Raw genomic sequence first — 17,860 nt, forward strand, 5'->3', positions numbered from 1 at the left:
ATGTTTAACTTTAAAATCTTACCAGAAATGTTTTCTACATTAAGATTAGGCAAGCTTAAGCTGTTTAAAAATTTGTGTCCTAGCTATCTATGAATATATTTACATTAATATATATATTTAAAGTACTCAAAGATACATTTTTGTGTTTATAATTTTTAAATAGTCACAAACGGAAAATGGCAATCAAACTGCGTAATGAATATGGTCCTGTGTTGCATATGCCTACTTCCAAAGAAAATCTTAAAGAGAAAGTCCCTCAGAATGCATCAGATTCATATGGACACAAACAGTATCCTGCCAATCAAGGTGAGTGTGGCTTTGTCAGAATTGTTAGGATTTAAATGTGAATTTTAAAAATAGAAAAATGAAAATATCTTATTAGTGCTCCTCCTAGAAGGACTTATTAGAATCACAACCCTATTTAACAGCTGTACCAAGATTATAGTAGAAGTCCTGATTTCCTCATTCCTCATAATGAGTGAGATTATTGGTTGGTGGATTTTTTTCCTTATATGAAATTGAAAAACAGTGTTATGATGATGACAGAGATTCTTAGGATTTGGAGATAGTCATCAATTCAGTTCAGTTCAGTTGCTCAGTCATGTCTGACTCTTTGCGACCCCATGAATCGCAGCACACCAGGCCTCCCTGTCCATCACCAACTCCCAGAGTTCACTGAAACTCACATCCATCGAGTCAGTGATGCCATCCAGCCATCTCATCCTCTGTCGTCCCCTTCTGCTCCTGCCCCCAATCCCTCCCAGCATCAGAGTCTTTTCCAGTGAGTCAACTCTTCTCATGAGGTGGCCAAAGTACTGGAGTTTCAGCTTTAGCATCATTCCTTCCAAAGAAATCCCAGGGCTGATCTCCTTCAGAGTGGACTGATTGGATCTTCTTGCAGTCCAAGGGACTCTCCAAGAGTCTTCTCCAACACCACAGTTCAAAAGCATCAATTCTCTGGTGCTCAGCCTTCTTCCCAGTCCAACTCTCACCTCCATACATGACCACAGGAAAACCCATAGCCTTGACTAGACGGACCTTTGTTGGCAAAGTAATGTCTCTGCTTTTGAATATGCTATCTAGGTTGGTCATAACTTTTCCTTCCAAGGAGTAAGCATCTTTTAATTTCATGGCTGCAGTCACAATCTGCAGTGATTTTGGAGCCCAGAAAAGTAAAGTCTGACACTGTTTCCACATCTATTTCCCATGAAGTGTTGGGACCGGATGCCATGATCTTCGTTTTCTGAATGTTGAGCTTTAAGCCAACTTTTTCACTCTCCTCTTTCACTTTCATCAAGAGGCTTTTTAGTTCCTCTTTACTTTCTGCCATAAAGGTGGTGTCATCTGCATATCTGAGGTTATTGATATTTCTCCCGGCAATCTTGATTCCAGCTTGTGTTTCTTCCAGTCCAGCGTTTCTCATGATGTACTCTGCATATAAGTTAAATAAGCAGGGTGAAAATATACAGTCTTGACATACTCCTTTTCCTTTTTGGAACCAGTCTGTTGTTCCATGTCCAGTTCTAACTGTTGCTTTCTGACCTGCATACAGCTTTCTCAAGAGGCAGGTCAGGTGGTCTGGTATTCCCATCTCTTGAAGAATTTTCCACAGTTTGTTGTGATCCACACCGTCAGAGGCTTTGGCATAGTCAATAAAGCAGAAATAGATGTTTTTCTGGAACTCTCTTGCTTTTTCGATGATCCAGCGGATGTTGGCAATTTGATCTCTGGTTCCTCTGCCTTTTCGAAAACCAGCTTGAACATCAGGAAGTTCGTGGTTCACGTATTGCTGAAACCTGGCTTGGAGAATTTTGAGCATTACTTTACTAGCATGTGAGATGAGTGCAATTGTGCAGTAGTTTGAACATTCTTTGGCATTGCCTTTCTCATGGTGGAGACTAAAGGGAAAATTCCTAACCTGTGGAGAGGGCATGTATCTGTTTTGGCTATAATTAAGAAAGGTGATATTAAGTACTAAAATCATAGTGAACAAAGATAATCCAAGGTTCCACAAGAAAACCATTTTCTTAGAAGATAAGCCTGAGTGGATTATTACTTGCCAGGATGACCTTTCTATTGCTGTTACATTGCTGTGTAACAAACTTACAAGCTTTCTTGACCTCACATCAGCAAATGGCTAAGGAAATAGCTGTGTATATGTCTCCAGAAGACAGAACAAAAATGATCAACTTATCTTATTTCTGAGACTTGATTAGTTGGAAAGATTTAAGAAATCCAGTTGATAATTTAATATTATTTAATTCATTAAAAGAAATAGCACGTGTATATAAGGTAATTTTGCCATTGATGAATTTTATTTCTCTTTCTTTTGGTAGGACAAGAAGTTGAATATTTGGTGACAGGTACACATCCGTATCCACCAGGACCTGGTAAATGAACTGTTATATATGAAAATGTCTCACGATCACTTATATTTCCACAAATGAGCCAATAATATGATCCCCATTGCCTGTAGAATATAAGATAAGCTCCATAACCAGGTATTCAGGCAGAGCATTTTAGATAAGAATTAACATACATTTCATATGCAGTCATTCTGCAAACTAAATTACGCACCTATTTTTCATCAGGCACTGTGCTAAGAATTCAAAAGACTGCTCCGGGCTAAGACAAGCTTATACCTGGAGGTTTAGTTAAACACATTAATATCACTAAGCTCATGAAAGTGTTGAAAATGTTCGTGTAGAAGCAGGTATGATAGAAACATATCCTGGCTATGGTGTATGTGTAGAAGAATTAGCACACAAGTAGAGTGGCCAGAATCACAGAGTGGAGGACACAAAGCTTAGTATATCTAGATTTAGTAATTTTAGAGGACAGAATTCACCACATTGAAAGTATAGGTAAATTAGTGCTTTTTGTTGTAGGAATTTACATTTACCCTTGGAAAGACTCTGTTAGTATTTGGGGAACTGCTTAATTTTTATATTTGAAAGTAGTATCCTAAGATAATAGAGATTTAACTATTATGTATTAAATTTAACTACTATGTTGGGCTATGTTCATATCAAACTTTTAATTAAATATGTGAGATAAATTTGAGATATACATTGAGCAATATTTATTATCAGATCAGATCAGTCGCTCAGTCGTGTCCAACTCTTTGCAACCCCATGAATCACAGCACGCCAGGCCTCCCTGTCCATCACCAACTCCCAGAGTTCACTGAAACTCACATCCATCGAGTCAGTGATGCCATCCAGCCATCTCATCCTCTGTCATCCCCTTCTGCTCCTGCCCCCAATCCCTCCCAGCATCAGAGTCTTTTCCAATGAGTCAACTCTTCGCATGAGGTGGCCAAAGTACTGGAGTTTCAGCTTTAGCATCATTCCTTCCAAAGAAATCCCAGGACTGATCTCCTTCAGAATGGACTGGTTGGATCTCCTTGCAGTCCAAGGGACTCTCAAGAGTCTTCTCCAACACCACAGTTCAAAAGCATCAATTCTTTGGTGCTCAGCCTTCTTCCCAGTCCAACTCTCACCTCCATACATGACCAGAGGAAAAACCATAGCCTTGACTAGACGGACCTTTGTTGGCAAAGTAATGTCTCTGCTTTTGAATATGCTATCTAGGTTGGTCATAACTTTCCTTCCAAGGAGTAAGCGTCTTTTAATTTCATAACAAAAGACCTGCAAAATATAATAAAAATTTTTGTAATATCACCATCTGGAGATAATTACCATTTCCTTTTTTGGCATGTCTTACTCCAGTTTTTTATTATAAATGCATATAAATGAAAGCAAAGATAGATACTAAAAATAGTTGGTTTTTTTCTGATTTTAATAGGGGTTGCTTTGACAGCAGACACTAAGATCCAAAGAATGCCAAGTGAATCAGCTGCACAGTCCTTAGCTGTGGCATTACCTGCTTCTCAAGCCAGGTAGGAAATATGCTTCTAAATTACAAAGATTTTGAAAGCATAGTTTACTGCTTAGATTTTTTTCTTATATTTAAATTTGTTTCTTGGTAATTATGTATTATGTGACATTTTCCTTTACCAGTGCTTACAAAAACTTAAAAAAGAGTCAGTCCTGCAGATGAAGTGACTGGAGGCGTTGCTTACTTACATTGTGGTGGTTCTTTTCTTTTTCCTCAGAGCTGATGCAAATCGTCCTGTGCCTGCTGGCGGTGAATACCGGCACCCTGGGGCTCCTGACCGTGCGCAACCTGCAGGGGCGGTGAGTCTGTGTCGAATCTTGCCGTGCTGCAGGTTTCTGACTGTGGAGCATACTGCCTGTGTCCCTTTACTCTTAAGAGTCTCACCTGAAAAGTTAAATGAATGAACATTTTCCTTGGAATTTTTCAAGTAAATAGCAGCCTAAAAGTGAAAGTGTTAGTCGCTCAGTCCTGTCCGACTCTTTGTGACCCCAGGGACTGTAGCCCTCCAGGCACCTCTGCCCATGGAATTTTCCAGCCAATAATACTGGAATGGGTTGCCATTCTCTTCTCCATGGGATCTTCCCAACCCAGGTATTGAACCCAGGTCTCCTGCAGTAGCAGGCAGACTCTTCCTGAGCTCGTTGTTAATATTTCATAGCCCTAAAATTGAAGTTGCTAGTGAACTGACAAAAGAAGTTCTGTTAATCCTGTGTCTTACTTGCATGTTGGGTGTGACAGTTATTTTGATGAGGATACTGTGATGTTGCTGTTTGTTACCCAGTATTAAAAATACAAGCACTGTTGTTCTGAAGCTTGTATTAGTATGTGTTAGATGTGAAGTGTCTTTTATTAAGCTCTCAGTTGGTTTATCCTGTTTGAGTTGAGTGCTATTGGCATTATAGTATTCATACGCTATACAACTAGTATTTTATAAATGAACATTTAGAAATATATAATTTATCTGTAAGTAAGTGGCAGCTGTTGTTACCAATGAAAGTAGTTGTAGAAGGAATAACTGAAAATGCAGTTTGCTTTATTATGCTGTCACTTGACATAAGTACAGGCCTTACTTCCTCAGTTTGTTGGGCAGTTGCTTTATGAAGTGAGTGAATTTGTAGTCCTCCCACCTCATTTTTCTTTAGCCTCCATTCACAGGATCTGCCCAGACTTTCTGCCTGCTTGGGATATAACATAAGCCTCTTGAGCACAGGCCGTTTACAGACTTCAGTATTTTTTGGATGGGATGCTAGCAGTAGATGGTTATATCAGCTAGTATACCCTTATATAGTCTTGAAATACTTTTGTAGGAGATAAATAGAAGGAACTTTCAATCTCCTTTGTAATATTAGATCAATAATGTTAAAATGTGACAAAGGAAGTGGCATTAACAGTTACTTAAAAACTGGAGTTTACGTTGAACACTGACCACTCTGTCATAGTCCTCGGAATCCCTCTATGGGGCAGTTGCTGTTATTTCCATTTTACTAATGAGGCACAGAAATTACTTAATTTTTTACCTCAGGTCTTCAGCTGGTAATGGACAGAATTGGGTTTTGAACCCATGCACAGTGATATGGCTTTCAATGCTAAGGTTCTGCCTCGTGAGATTTTTTGTGTTTTAAAGTCAAAATTAACAAACAGAACATATAGTTCTGATTGGAAGTCTTAGACTCATTTTCTGGGTATACAAATATTTTTCAGCTTTCCTTTAAGGAAAAAAAACCTTTCATAAGTCCCCTCTTTGACTTTCCATTTTAGAATTGATAACATGAAATTGTAGATAGGATGTCTTTAATAATAGTGTAATCTTTTCCTTATCTAGGTTGTTATAGAGGGTAGCAATGCCAAGAACTCTGCACTGATGGCTAAAAAAGCCCCTACAATGCCAAAACCCCAGTGGCACCCACCGTGGAAACTCTACAGAGTGAGTGAACCTGTCTGTTATTGCACTACAGGAAACATGATCACTGCTTTTCAGTTAAACAAGAGCCAAGGGCTAGAATAAAGAGGAAACAGTGAATATATGACAGCTGGTAGTTTGGGGTTGGGAGGAAGGGGGTTAGGCACGATCTTAAAAGATATCTTGGAAAGTAAACTTCATTAAGTAGAAGTTATATACTTATATTTTGTATAAAAGGTAGTATAAAATATTGATGAAAGCTCCTGAATGGAGAGCACACAAAATAAATTTAGGAATGTGTTTGAGGTGTTCTTTATGAAGGTCAAGGAGAAAAATCAATGCATCGGAACATTTCAAATGTACCAAATATTAAGTAAAATGTAAATAGTAGGAAATAGACAGCTGTACATGTTACCATACTATAGAATAGACTTTCTTTAGGTGTATAGATCTAATAAATCTTAAAGGTTATAGACTTGGTTAGCCACTACCACAATCTGGATAATTAGAACCTCTATCAATTCACACATACCCCTGGGCTGTTTTTTAGAATCACACCCTTCCCTACCCTGCCAACCTTTCATCTGTTTTCTATCATTATAGTTGTGCTTTTCAGTTGTATCGTAAATTCAGTATATATCTTTTGGGGCTGGGTTTCTTTACTCAGCTTACTGCATTTAGATTCATCTAAGTTGTTGCATGTATTAATGCATTCCTTCTTATTGTCAAGCAGTAGTCCATTGTATAGATATACCACAGTTTGTATATTCATCCATTCACCAGTTGAAGATAATTTTACACTTATTTTAAAATCTAATTAGCAGTTAATCTTATAAACTTATCATTTTTTTGATAGGGGTAGGGCAAGTCAGATTGGATGAAATTTAACACAAGCATGATGACTTGAAATTGAATCAGCTTTAGCTTATGTATAGTGAGCTTGCTCATTCTGTCTTTTTTTCTTAATACAGGTGATCAGTGGGCATCTTGGCTGGGTTCGATGTATTGCTGTGGAACCTGGAAATCAGTGGTTTGTTACTGGATCTGCTGACAGAACTATAAAGGTAATAAGAAAAGAAGAAAAAAGTAAATACGACTTTTTGTTTGCCATGTAATTTTAATGTGTTTTAAGTTATTTCCTCTGGGTAACTGCTTTGTAGTTCTCTGATTTGTAGACCTGAGTGTGCAGTAAAATTTATTGCCTGTTAAAATAATTTGTACCAGTTAAATGTCCCAAATAAGTATCTGTTTGAGAAAGTGGTATTTAAACAACGGTTTTTTTCCAGATAGTGCATGCTGACTATCTCCAAATAATTCCTTCATATTTTTTCCCCTTCTGATTACAAAATTAAAACAGGCTTATCTATTAAAAAATGTGGAAAATGTAAAGGAGAATAAAAGAATGTAGACCCATACATAATCCTATTACTGTCAGATATTTGAATAAATTTATTTTTAACTTCTCTGTGTATGTGTATCTGCATTTTCTTCTGAGCATTTTTCCTGTGGTTATAAATGTGTATCTTTTAAACATTCATGTTCAAATATGTAATTTTGTCCCAGGTTTTTTTTTCACTTAAGTGAAAGTCGCTCAGTTGTGTCTGACTCTTTGAGACCCCATGGACTATACAGTCCATGGAATTCTCCAGGCCAGAATACTGGAGTGGGTAGCCGTTCCCTTCTTCAGGGGATCTTCCCAATCCAGGAATCAAACCTGTGTTTCTTACGTCTCCTGCATTGGCAGGCGAGTTCTTTACCACTAGTGCTACCTGGGAAGCCCCATATACGTGTGTGTGTATACATATATATATGTGTATGGTTTATTACAGGATATTGAATATAGTTCCCTGAGCCATATATTAGGACCTTGTTGTCTGTCAGTTCTATATATACTAGTTTGCATCTCTGAATCCCAAACTGCCTATCCACCCCTCCTCTGAACATCTTTTTAAGTGCTTCTATAGTATTGTTATCATTGGATACGCTGTAGTCTGTTTTCCTACTGTTGAACATTAAAGTTTTTTAGCTTCCTCATTTTTCACTAACATAAGCAATGCTAATGTGTAATTAGTGTGGGTCTAAAGCTTTTTCAAATAGCTTTACAAATAGCTGTGAAAACAAGAGAAGCAAAAAGCAAAGGAGAAAAGGAAAGATATAAGCATCTGAATGCAGAGTTCCAAAGAATAGCAAGAAGAGATAAGAAAGCCTTCCTCAGCAATCAATGCAAAGAAATAGAGGAAAACAATAGAATGGGAAAGACTAGAGATCTCTTCAAGAAAATTAGAGATACCAAGGGAACATTTCATGCAAAGATGGGCTCAATAAAGGACAGAAATGGTATGGACCTAACAGAAGCGGAAGATATTAAGACGAGGTGGCAAGAATACACAGAAGAACTGTACAAAAAAGATCTTCACGACCCAGATAATCACAATGGTGTGATCACTGACCTAGAGCCAGACATCCTGGAATGTGAAGTCAAGTGGGCCTTAGAAAGCATCACTACGAACAAAGCTAGTGGAGGTGATGGAATTCCAGTTGAGCTCTTTCAAATCCTGAAAGATGATGCGGTGAAAGTGCTGCACTCGATATGCCAGCAAATGTGGAAAACTCAGCAGTGGCCACAGGACTGGAAAAGGTCAGTTTTCATTCCAATCCCAAAGAAAAGCAATGCCAAAGAATGCTCAAACTACCACACAATTGCACTCATCTCATACGCTAGTAAAGTAATGCTCAAAATTCTCCAAGCCAGGCTTCAGCAATATGTGAACCGTGAACTTCCTGATGTTCAAGCTGGCAGAGGAATCAGAGATCAAATTGCCAACATCCGCTGGATCATCAAAAAAGCAAAAGAGTTCCAGAAAAACATCTATTTTTGCTTTATTGACTATGCTAAAGCCTTTGAGTGTGTGGATCATAATAAACTGTGGAAAATTCTTCAAGAGATTGGAATACCAGACCACCTGACCTACCTCTTGAGAAACCTATATGCAGGTCAGGAGGCAACAGTTAGAACTGGACATGGAACAACAGACTGGTTCCAAATAGGAAAAGGAGTACGTCAAGGCTGTATATTGTCACCCGGCTTATTTAACTTATATGCAGAGTACATCATGAGAAATGCTGGGCTGGAAGAAGCAGAAGCTGGAATCAAGATTGCTGGGAGAAATATCAATAACCTCAGATATGCAGATGACACCACCCTTATGGCAGAAAGTGAAGAAGAACTAAAAAGCCTCTTGAAAGTGAAAGAGGAGAGTGAAAAAGTTGGCTTAAAGCTCAACATTCAGAAAACAAAGATCATGGCATCCGGTTCCATCACTTCATGGGAAATAGATGGGGAAATTGTGGAAACAGTGTCAGACTTTATTTTTCTGGGCTCCAAAATCACTGCAGATGGTGGCTGCAGCCATGAAATTAAAAGACGCTTACTCCTTGGAAGAAAAGTTATGACCCACCTAGACAGCATATTGAAAAGCAGAGACATTACTTTGGCAACAAAGGTCTGTCTCGTCGAGGCTGTGGTTTTTTCAGTGGTCATGTGGCTATGGTTTTTCCAGTCGTCATGTATGGATGCAAGAGTTGGACTGTGAAGAAAGCTGAGCACTGAAGAATTGATGCTTTTGAACTGTGGTGTTGGAGAAGACTCTTGAGAGTCCCTTGGACTGCAAGGAGATCCAACCAATCCATTCTAAAGGAGATCAGTCCTTGGTGTTCTTTGGAAGGAATGATGCTAAAGCTGAAACTCCAGTACTTTGGCCACCTCATGCGAAGAGTTGACTCATTGGAAAAGACTCTGATGCTGGGAGAGATTGGGGGCAGGACAAAAGGGGATGACAGAGGATGAGATGGCTGGATGGCATCACCGACTCGATGGACGTGAATTTGAGTGAACTCTGGGAGTTGGTGATGGACAGGGAGGCCTGGCGTGCTGCGATTCATGGGGTCGCAAAGAGTGATACGACTGAGCAACTGAACTGAAAGCTTTTTCTGTATTTTAAATTTTCTGTATTGTTTTTCTGTATTTTCTGTATTGCTTTGTTATAGTTTGCCAGAAAAAGTATTAAAAGGTCAGACATTCTTGAAGTTCCAAAATGGGTGAATTGATGCTTGCAGCACATGAGAGGATACTTTTCAGGACATTACTTATGTTTCTTTAAAAATACCTACTAATACGATGGGCTCCCCTGGTGGCTCAGCGGTAAAGAATCCGCCTGCACTGCAGGAGATGTGGGTTTGATCCCAGAGTTGGAAAGATCCCCTGGAGGAGGGCATAGCAACCCAGTCTAGTTTCTCACCTGGAGAATCCCATGGACAGAGGAGCCTGGCAGGCTACAGACCATAGGGTAGCAAAGAGTTGAACATGACTGAAGCAACTTAACATGCTAATATAAGTAGAAAAGAGTAACTAATCTTTAAAAAAGAAAACTGTATATAAAATTTGTAGTGAGGTTGAACTTTTTAATATTTTATTTGCTACTTTTCAGGATTTCTTTTTAAGTTGATGCCATCCTTGACTAATTTAATACCTCAGTATTCATTCTTTGGCTCAATACCCTTTATATATTAAGAACTTTTTGTCATCTATGCAAATACTTTCCCAGTTTGAGCATGCCTTTCAATTCTCTTTCTCCTGCTTTTATTTTTGGTGATGGGGTTATTTTGCAAACTTTTGTAGTTTTATATGTTTTTATCTTTCACTTTTGATGACAATTTTAACATTAAGATTCTAAAAATTTGCTTTGAAATAATCAGCAAGAGTAAAATTAAGTATTTTTTGATTGCAGATCTGGGACTTGGCTAGTGGCAAGTTGAAACTGTCGTTAACTGGGCACATAAGCACAGTACGTGGTGTGATAGTGAGCACGAGGAGCCCGTACCTGTTCTCCTGTGGAGAAGACAAGCAAGTCAAATGCTGGGATCTCGAGTATAATAAGGTATGTGTGGAGTTGAGGACTGAAAGCATCATGAGCCCCTATTTATCCTCCCAGTTACAGATAAGTTAACTCTCCTCCCTTCTTTTTTAGGTTATAAGGCACTATCATGGACATCTGAGTGCCGTGTACGGCTTGGATTTGCACCCAACCATTGATGTGCTGGTGACCTGTAGCCGAGACTCAACCGCACGGGTAAGTGGACTGGAGCCCATCTGTGCATACACTGCCTCCTGCAGGGTGCAATCCTGAGGTCTGCGTTTCTGCATAGAGAATTTCAAGATCCTTACTTTGACCCGTCAGTACCCCACCTAGTCTTCATCCCCAGCTCTGTGGCCTCTCCATGTCCACTGTTGGGTGGCCCTGCCCCTGAAATGTGACAGGTTATTTCATTTACACACTTTCTTCATTCTATTCAGACAGGTCTACACAGTTTTCTAGTCAGTTCCCATGCTTGAATTGATCTTGTTACTTGCCTGAAGATAGGAATACCTGTTTTCATTGATGGTATTGTGTGCTGTTTTTATAGATTTGGGATGTGAGAACTAAAGCCAGTGTACACACATTGTCTGGACATACTAACGCAGTGGCTACAGTGAGGTGTCAGGCTGCGGAACCCCAAATTATCACTGGTATGATCCATACTTTTCAAGTTTACGGTATATCATATCAGCATGCATTATTATTATATACTTTTCATATTTACTGTGATTCTTGCTTTGTGTTGTATATTCAGTGTTTCTCTGTGCACTTTAAATTTATTGTGGTAACATTTAATTCTGTTTTTATGTCATAAGTTTTATATATCATAGAATCTTTGTATCATGTAATGTCTGACTAGAAAGTAGTGCTATTAGATACAACTAAGTGCTGTTTTATAGTTTCAAAATTAGCAGTCTAAGAAATTAATGTTAGAAGACGCAGTACCCCGGACTTTTAGAACTGATTTGATTCTTGCTTTGCTTAAAACATGGTTAATAGCAATGAATCTTTAAGACTAGAAAATAATTCCTTCCCTTGTTTTATTTAAATAATCATTAGAGTTTTTGCCTTCCTCTCCACTAGGGAATAACATTATGTATTTGTTTTCACGTTTGTTCTGGCTCTTCAGATGACAGTGCACTCAGCATTTATTATATTTAAGGATTAAAATCAACCAAATATTTTGAAAGTATAGAAAGCAATTAGTCAAAGGTTGATACGACTTTTGTTCCATATATATGTGTCTGTAGAAGAATGCTTCAGGTTTTATTATATTTAACTCTTGCATTCTTTTTTTCTGGTCTGTATTTTGGGGATTCTCCTTACAGGAAGCCATGATACTACAATACGATTATGGGATTTGGTGGCTGGAAAAACAAGAGTCACATTAACAAATCACAAAAAATCAGTCAGAGCTGTGGTTTTACATCCAAGACAGTAAGTCTGTTTTCCTAAGTAGCTTCTCTTCTTCCTTCAATTCTTAGTATAATTCAGAAATAGCAAAATTAGTACTACTTTGGTAGTCATTTAGTCATTTTTCAGACCTGTTCCATTTATGAGCTTGCATTTCCTTTATTTTCCTTGTGAAGTATTTTTCTTGTCCTGCATAAGATGAAGAAAACTTTCTACACGGTGAAAAATGATGTCAAATGAGATAATACAAATAAATCATGGTGACAGGCTGCATGTCGTAATGGAAGCTAATAGTCGCTAGATTTAATGTTTTGGACAAAAATATTATTGGACACTGGACTAAACATAGAATAGTTAATTTCATAATGAAAAAATTAATATACATAGGAAAAAAATAGTAGGTATCATGAACATTATTCACAGAGAGATGGAGCATAACATCACAACCTGCTGTCTGTAGAACCGTGTCCCCTGGCACTCCCAAGGTCACTCGTCTCCTGCCTCGCCTCCCTCCCCACTCTCCCTGCGTTTATCTTGCCTCCTCCTTCCGATCCCTGTCTCCCTCACTCCCTTTCTTCCTCTACCTGACTCCCTTCTCTCTTCCTCTCCTCTCAGTTCTTTCCCTCTTCTTCTGGCTTTCTCTCTCGCTTTCTCCAAAACATTTACATCACCCCTTGCCCTTCATGTGAGTTTAGGGGGTTGTATGTTTATTGCTTTAGCTCAGTATAGAGCACTGGGGAAATGAGAGGAGAATATAACTTCAATCTAGGACTTATACATTTAAAGTAATTTAGAAATCTGATATAAGTTGGAACAGATCTTTTTGTCTTGATATTTTTATCTTGGTATGATGATAATATTTTGCCAAAACTACATAGATCCTGATGATACATGCAAAATATAGCCATAATAAGATTTTTTTTAAATCCACATTGTATTTAACTTTGTTTACTTTATTATTAATTCTTTTCTTATTTCAGTTACACATTTGCGTCTGGTTCTCCAGATAACATAAAACAGTGGAAATTCCCCGATGGAAGTTTCATTCAAAATCTTTCTGGTCACAATGCTATTATTAACACATTGACAGTAAATTCTGATGGAGTGCTTGTATCTGGAGGTAAGGTATTTTTATGATAAATATGTTTTAATCTATCTTTTTTTTTTAGCGAATAAAATTTCTAAGTCATTACACTGACGTATTAGAATAGAACTTGTCTGTTTAACATGTGTATTCATGAAAATTCATAATACATATAGCATATTTCATGGTTCAATTCTTTTTAAATTCCCACATTGATAAATCTAAGTTAAGGATTTATGCCAGAAATCACCTTAAGTTTGGTTGTGTGTTTTGAAGTTGAATGTCATTTTGTGGTGCTTTTTGAGATCTATAATAAATTCTGAATTAAGCACAAATGAAAGTAGACAAATTGATATTAAGAGGAGCTCAAGTGCCTGTGTGTTATATATCTTTATAACTCCATGGTGCTTGGCTGAGGATGGGTGCTTAATAAGTGTTTGTCAGGCTGAACTGTTGAGGGGACACTTGGTCTAACCTGTCTTTGCCTTTAAGCTGACAATGGCACTATGCATCTCTGGGACTGGAGAACTGGCTACAATTTCCAGAGGGTTCACGCAGCAGTGCAGCCTGGGTCTTTGGACAGTGAGTCGGGAATATTTGCTTGTGCTTTTGATCAGTCTGAAAGTCGATTACTAACTGCTGAAGCTGATAAAACCATAAAAGTGTACAAAGAGGATGATACAGCGGTAAGTTCTGTATTTCATAGATATTTTAAAGTAGAATAAGTCAGCTTTGCCAATTTTCCAGGCATTTTCTCATTTTAAAGCTATTGAAATTATCAGGAGGGGAAATAATCTTCATAATACTAAAATATTTGTCATGTTGAATAGTGTCTGCTCATAGATTCGGAGAAGGCAATGGGACCCCACTCCAGTACTCTTGCCTGGAAACACCCATGGAGGGAGGAGCCTGGTAGGCTGCAGTCCATGGGGTCGCTAGGAGTCGGACACGACTGAGCAACTTCACTTTCACTTTTCACTTTCATGCATTGGAGAAGGAAATGGCCACCCACTCCAGTGTTCTTGCCTGGAGAATCCCAGGGACGGCGGAGCCTAGTAGGCTGCCATCTATGGGGTCGCACAGAGTCAGACACGACTGAAGTGACTTAGCAGCTCATAGATTTTTGCATTGGTTTCACTAATGACAACAAATCTGTAGATAGTTTTGATTTTATCTCAGCTTTGCTTCAGATCAGATCAGTTGCTCAGCCGTGTCCGACTCTTTGCGACCCCATGAATCGCAGCACGCCAGGCCTCCCTGTCCATCACCAACTCCCGGAGTTCACTCAGACTCATGTCCATTGAGTCAGTGATGCCATCCAGCTATCTCATCTTCTGTCGTCCCCTTCTCCTCCTGCCCCCAATTCCTCCCAGCATCAGAGTCTTTTCCAATGAGTCAACTCTTCGCATGAGGTGGCCAAAGTACTGGAGTTTCAGCTTTAGCATCATTCCTTCCAAAGAAATCCCAGGGCTGATCTCCTTTAGAATGGACTGGTTGGATCTCGTTGCAGTCCAAGGGACTCTCAAGAGTCTTCTCCAACACCACAGTTCAAAAGCATCAATTCTTCAGCGCTCAGCCTTCTTCACAGTCCAACTCTTGCATCTATACATGACCACAGGAAAAACCATAACCTTGACTAGATGAACCTTTGTTGCCAAAGTAATGTCTCTGCTTTGGAATATGCTATCTAGGTTGGTCATAACTTTCCTTCCAAGGAGTAAGCGTCTTTTAATTTCATGGCTGCAGTCACCATCTGCAGTGATTTTGGAGCCCAGAAAAATAAAGTCTGACACTGTTTCCACTGTTTCCCCATCTATTTCCCATGAAGTGATGGGACCAGATGCCATGATCTTCATTTTCTGAATGTTGAGCCTTAAGCCAACTTCTTCACTCTCCACTTTCACCTTCATCAAGAGGCTTTTTGAGTTCCTCTTCACTTTCTCCCATAAGGGTGGTGTCATCTGCATATCTGAGGTTATTGATATTTCTCCCAGCAATCTTGATTCCAGCTTGTGTCCCTTCCAGCCCAGCATTTCTCATGATGTACTCTGCATATAAGTTAAATAAACAGGGTGACAATATACAGCCTTGATGTACTCCTTTTCCTATTTGGAACCAGTCTGTTGTTCCATGTCCAGTTCTAACTGTTGCTTCCTGACCTGCATACAGATTTCTCAAGAGGCAGATCAGGTGGTCTGGTATTCCAATCTCTTGAAGAATTTTCCACAGTTTATTGTGATCCACACAGTCAAAAGCTTTGGCATAGTCAATAAAGCAGAAATAGATGTTTTTCTGGAACTCTCTTGCTTTTTCGATGATCCAGCAGATGTTGGCAATTTGATCTCTGGTTCCTCTGCCTTTTCTAAAACCAGCTTGAACATCTGGAAGTTCTCGGTTCACATATTGCTGAAGCCTGGCTTGGAGAACTTTAAGCATTAATTTACTAGCGTGTGAGATGAGTGCAATTGTGTGGTAATTTGAGCATTCTTTGGCATTGCCTTTCTTTGGGATTGGAATGAAAACTGACCTTTTCCAGTCCTGTGGCCGCTGCTGACTTTTCCAAATTTGCTGGCATACTGAGTGCAGCACTTTCACAGCATCATCTTTCAGGATTTGAAATGGCTCAACTGGAATGCCATCACCTCCACTAGCTTTGTTCGTAGTGATGCTTTCTAAGGCCCACTTGACTTCACATTCCAGGATGTCTGGTTCTAGGTCAGTGATCACACCATCGTGGTTATCTGGGTTGTGAAGATTTTTTTGGTACAGTTCTTCTGTGTATTCTTGCCACCTCTTCTTAATATCTTCTGCTTCTGTTAGGTCCATACCATTTCTGTCCTTTATCGAGCCCATCTTTGCATGAAATGTTCCTTTGGCATCTCTGATTTTCTTGAAGAGATCTCTAGTCTTTCCCATTCTGTTGTTTTCCTCTATTTCTTTGCATTGATCGCTGAAGAAGGCTTTCTTATCTCTTCTTGCTATTCTTTGGAACTCTGCATTCAGATGTTTATATCTTTCCTTTTCTCCTTTGCTTTTCGCTTCTCTTCTTTTCACAGCTATTTGTAAGGCCTCCCCAGACAGCCATTTTGCTTTTTTGAATTTCTTTTCCATGGGGATGGTCTTGATCCCTGTCTCCTGTACAATGTCACGAACCTCATTCCATAGCTCGTCAGGCACTCTGTCTATCAGATCTAGGCCCTTAAATCTATTTCTCACGTCCACTGTATAATCATAAGGGATTTGATTTAGGTCATACCTGAATGGTCTAGTGGTTTTCCCTACTTTCTTCAATTTAAGTCTGAATTTGGCAATAAGGAGTTCATGGTCTGAGCCACAGTCAGCTCCTGGTCTTGTTTTTGCTGACTGTATAGAGCTTCTCCATCTTTGGCTGCAAAGAATATAATCAATCTGATTTCGGTGTTGACCATCTGGTGATGTCCATGTATAGAGTCCTATCTTGTGTTGTTGGAAGAGGGTGTTCGTTATGACCAGTGCATTTTCTTGGCAAAACTCTATTAGTCTTTGCCCTGCTTCATTCCGTATTCCAAGGCCAAATTTGCCTGTTACTCCAGGTGTTTCTTGACTTCCTACTTTTGCATTCCAATAAAATCTTACCCTAAGAATAACAACAAAAAAATAGATTGCTATGCAAATTAATTCTAGAATCAAATCTTAGGTGTTACTAGAATATCTAGAAACCATTTGATTTAAAATGAAACACCGTAAACTGAATTTGTAGCAAATGCATTCATCCTTTATTAGATATTAAATATTATTTATCTTAATATTTATTAGATAATAAATAATCAGATAATGCCAAAAGTTTGTCACCTATCTTAAAATTGTTAAAGAAGTGCTATATGTATAATGCCAAGTAATATACTTTAGAATAAGTGCCTTATTTTTGTTAGAAAAGAACTTATTAAATATGAAGGAGATCAGTAATACTTTGTTTTAACTTACTTACTTTTCTGTTTTTAGACAGAAGAAACTCATCCAGTCAGCTGGAAGCCAGAAATTATCAAGAGAAAGAGATTTTGATGTGTTCATTGTGGTTGCAGTTTTTGTTTTTTTGTTTCTTTTTAGCTTGGCCTGGATGAGAATATCCAGTCATTTGTGCTCTGGCTAGGAATATAAAGCAAAAACTCATGCTTGAATCATTGCATTTTCATATTTTACAATGAACTGTCCTCCCCCATGTTTTTATTTCTAAAATTAACAGTTTGAGATCCTAGGAAGTAAGATGTAGATATCAAGCATATGTGAGTTTTTTGACTATAACTATCCTAAACAGAATGATTTGCCACTTCAATTAAAACACACCCCCTTTTTTTAACTTACAAAACTGCTTACTATAGTGGGACATGTTTTGAGGGGAGTAATCTTTGTCTTAAACCCTTAAATACTGGTATCTGTGATTGATATTTTGGGATTAAAGGATTTTGAAGTCTTATGTATGTTTATCTCACCAGCAGTTTTTGAGCACATGTTCTGCAAAGTTCTGCACTAGGTACGGATAAGATGTATCTGTCCTTTAAGACTTCCACTTTTAGCAGCTTACTACAGAAATACTATCATAGAAGTGCCAGTGAAAAACCAGGATAACACAGAGGAAAAGCCCATTTATTTTCCTTGGGAATGATTGTG

At 38.6% G+C, this 17,860-nt stretch overlaps 1 protein-coding gene across 2 annotated transcripts in view; it reads left to right on the forward strand.

Moving 5' to 3' along the window:
* The window catches only part of PLRG1 (pleiotropic regulator 1), a 162,232-nt gene extending 144,566 nt beyond the window's left edge, over positions 1-17,666 (forward strand). For both annotated transcript variants that reach the window (XM_055550931.1, XM_055550933.1), the window contains 13 exons: positions 164-306; positions 2,337-2,390; positions 3,808-3,901; positions 4,118-4,199; positions 5,723-5,824; positions 6,772-6,864; positions 10,588-10,737; positions 10,828-10,929; positions 11,264-11,366; positions 12,045-12,153; positions 13,110-13,249; positions 13,706-13,899; positions 17,195-17,666. In XM_055550931.1, coding sequence (XP_055406906.1) covers positions 164-306; positions 2,337-2,390; positions 3,808-3,901; positions 4,118-4,199; positions 5,723-5,824; positions 6,772-6,864; positions 10,588-10,737; positions 10,828-10,929; positions 11,264-11,366; positions 12,045-12,153; positions 13,110-13,249; positions 13,706-13,899; positions 17,195-17,254 — 1,426 coding nt within the window. In that variant the 3' untranslated portion in view covers positions 17,255-17,666. The remainder of the gene's footprint in view (positions 1-163; positions 307-2,336; positions 2,391-3,807; positions 3,902-4,117; positions 4,200-5,722; positions 5,825-6,771; positions 6,865-10,587; positions 10,738-10,827; positions 10,930-11,263; positions 11,367-12,044; positions 12,154-13,109; positions 13,250-13,705; positions 13,900-17,194) is intronic.
* Positions 17,667-17,860: the final 194 nt, after the last annotated feature.

The sequence above is a fragment of the Bubalus kerabau genome, chromosome 16, assembly GCF_029407905.1.
Source record: "Bubalus kerabau isolate K-KA32 ecotype Philippines breed swamp buffalo chromosome 16, PCC_UOA_SB_1v2, whole genome shotgun sequence".
NCBI classification, from domain to species: Eukaryota; Metazoa; Chordata; class Mammalia; order Artiodactyla; family Bovidae; genus Bubalus; species Bubalus kerabau.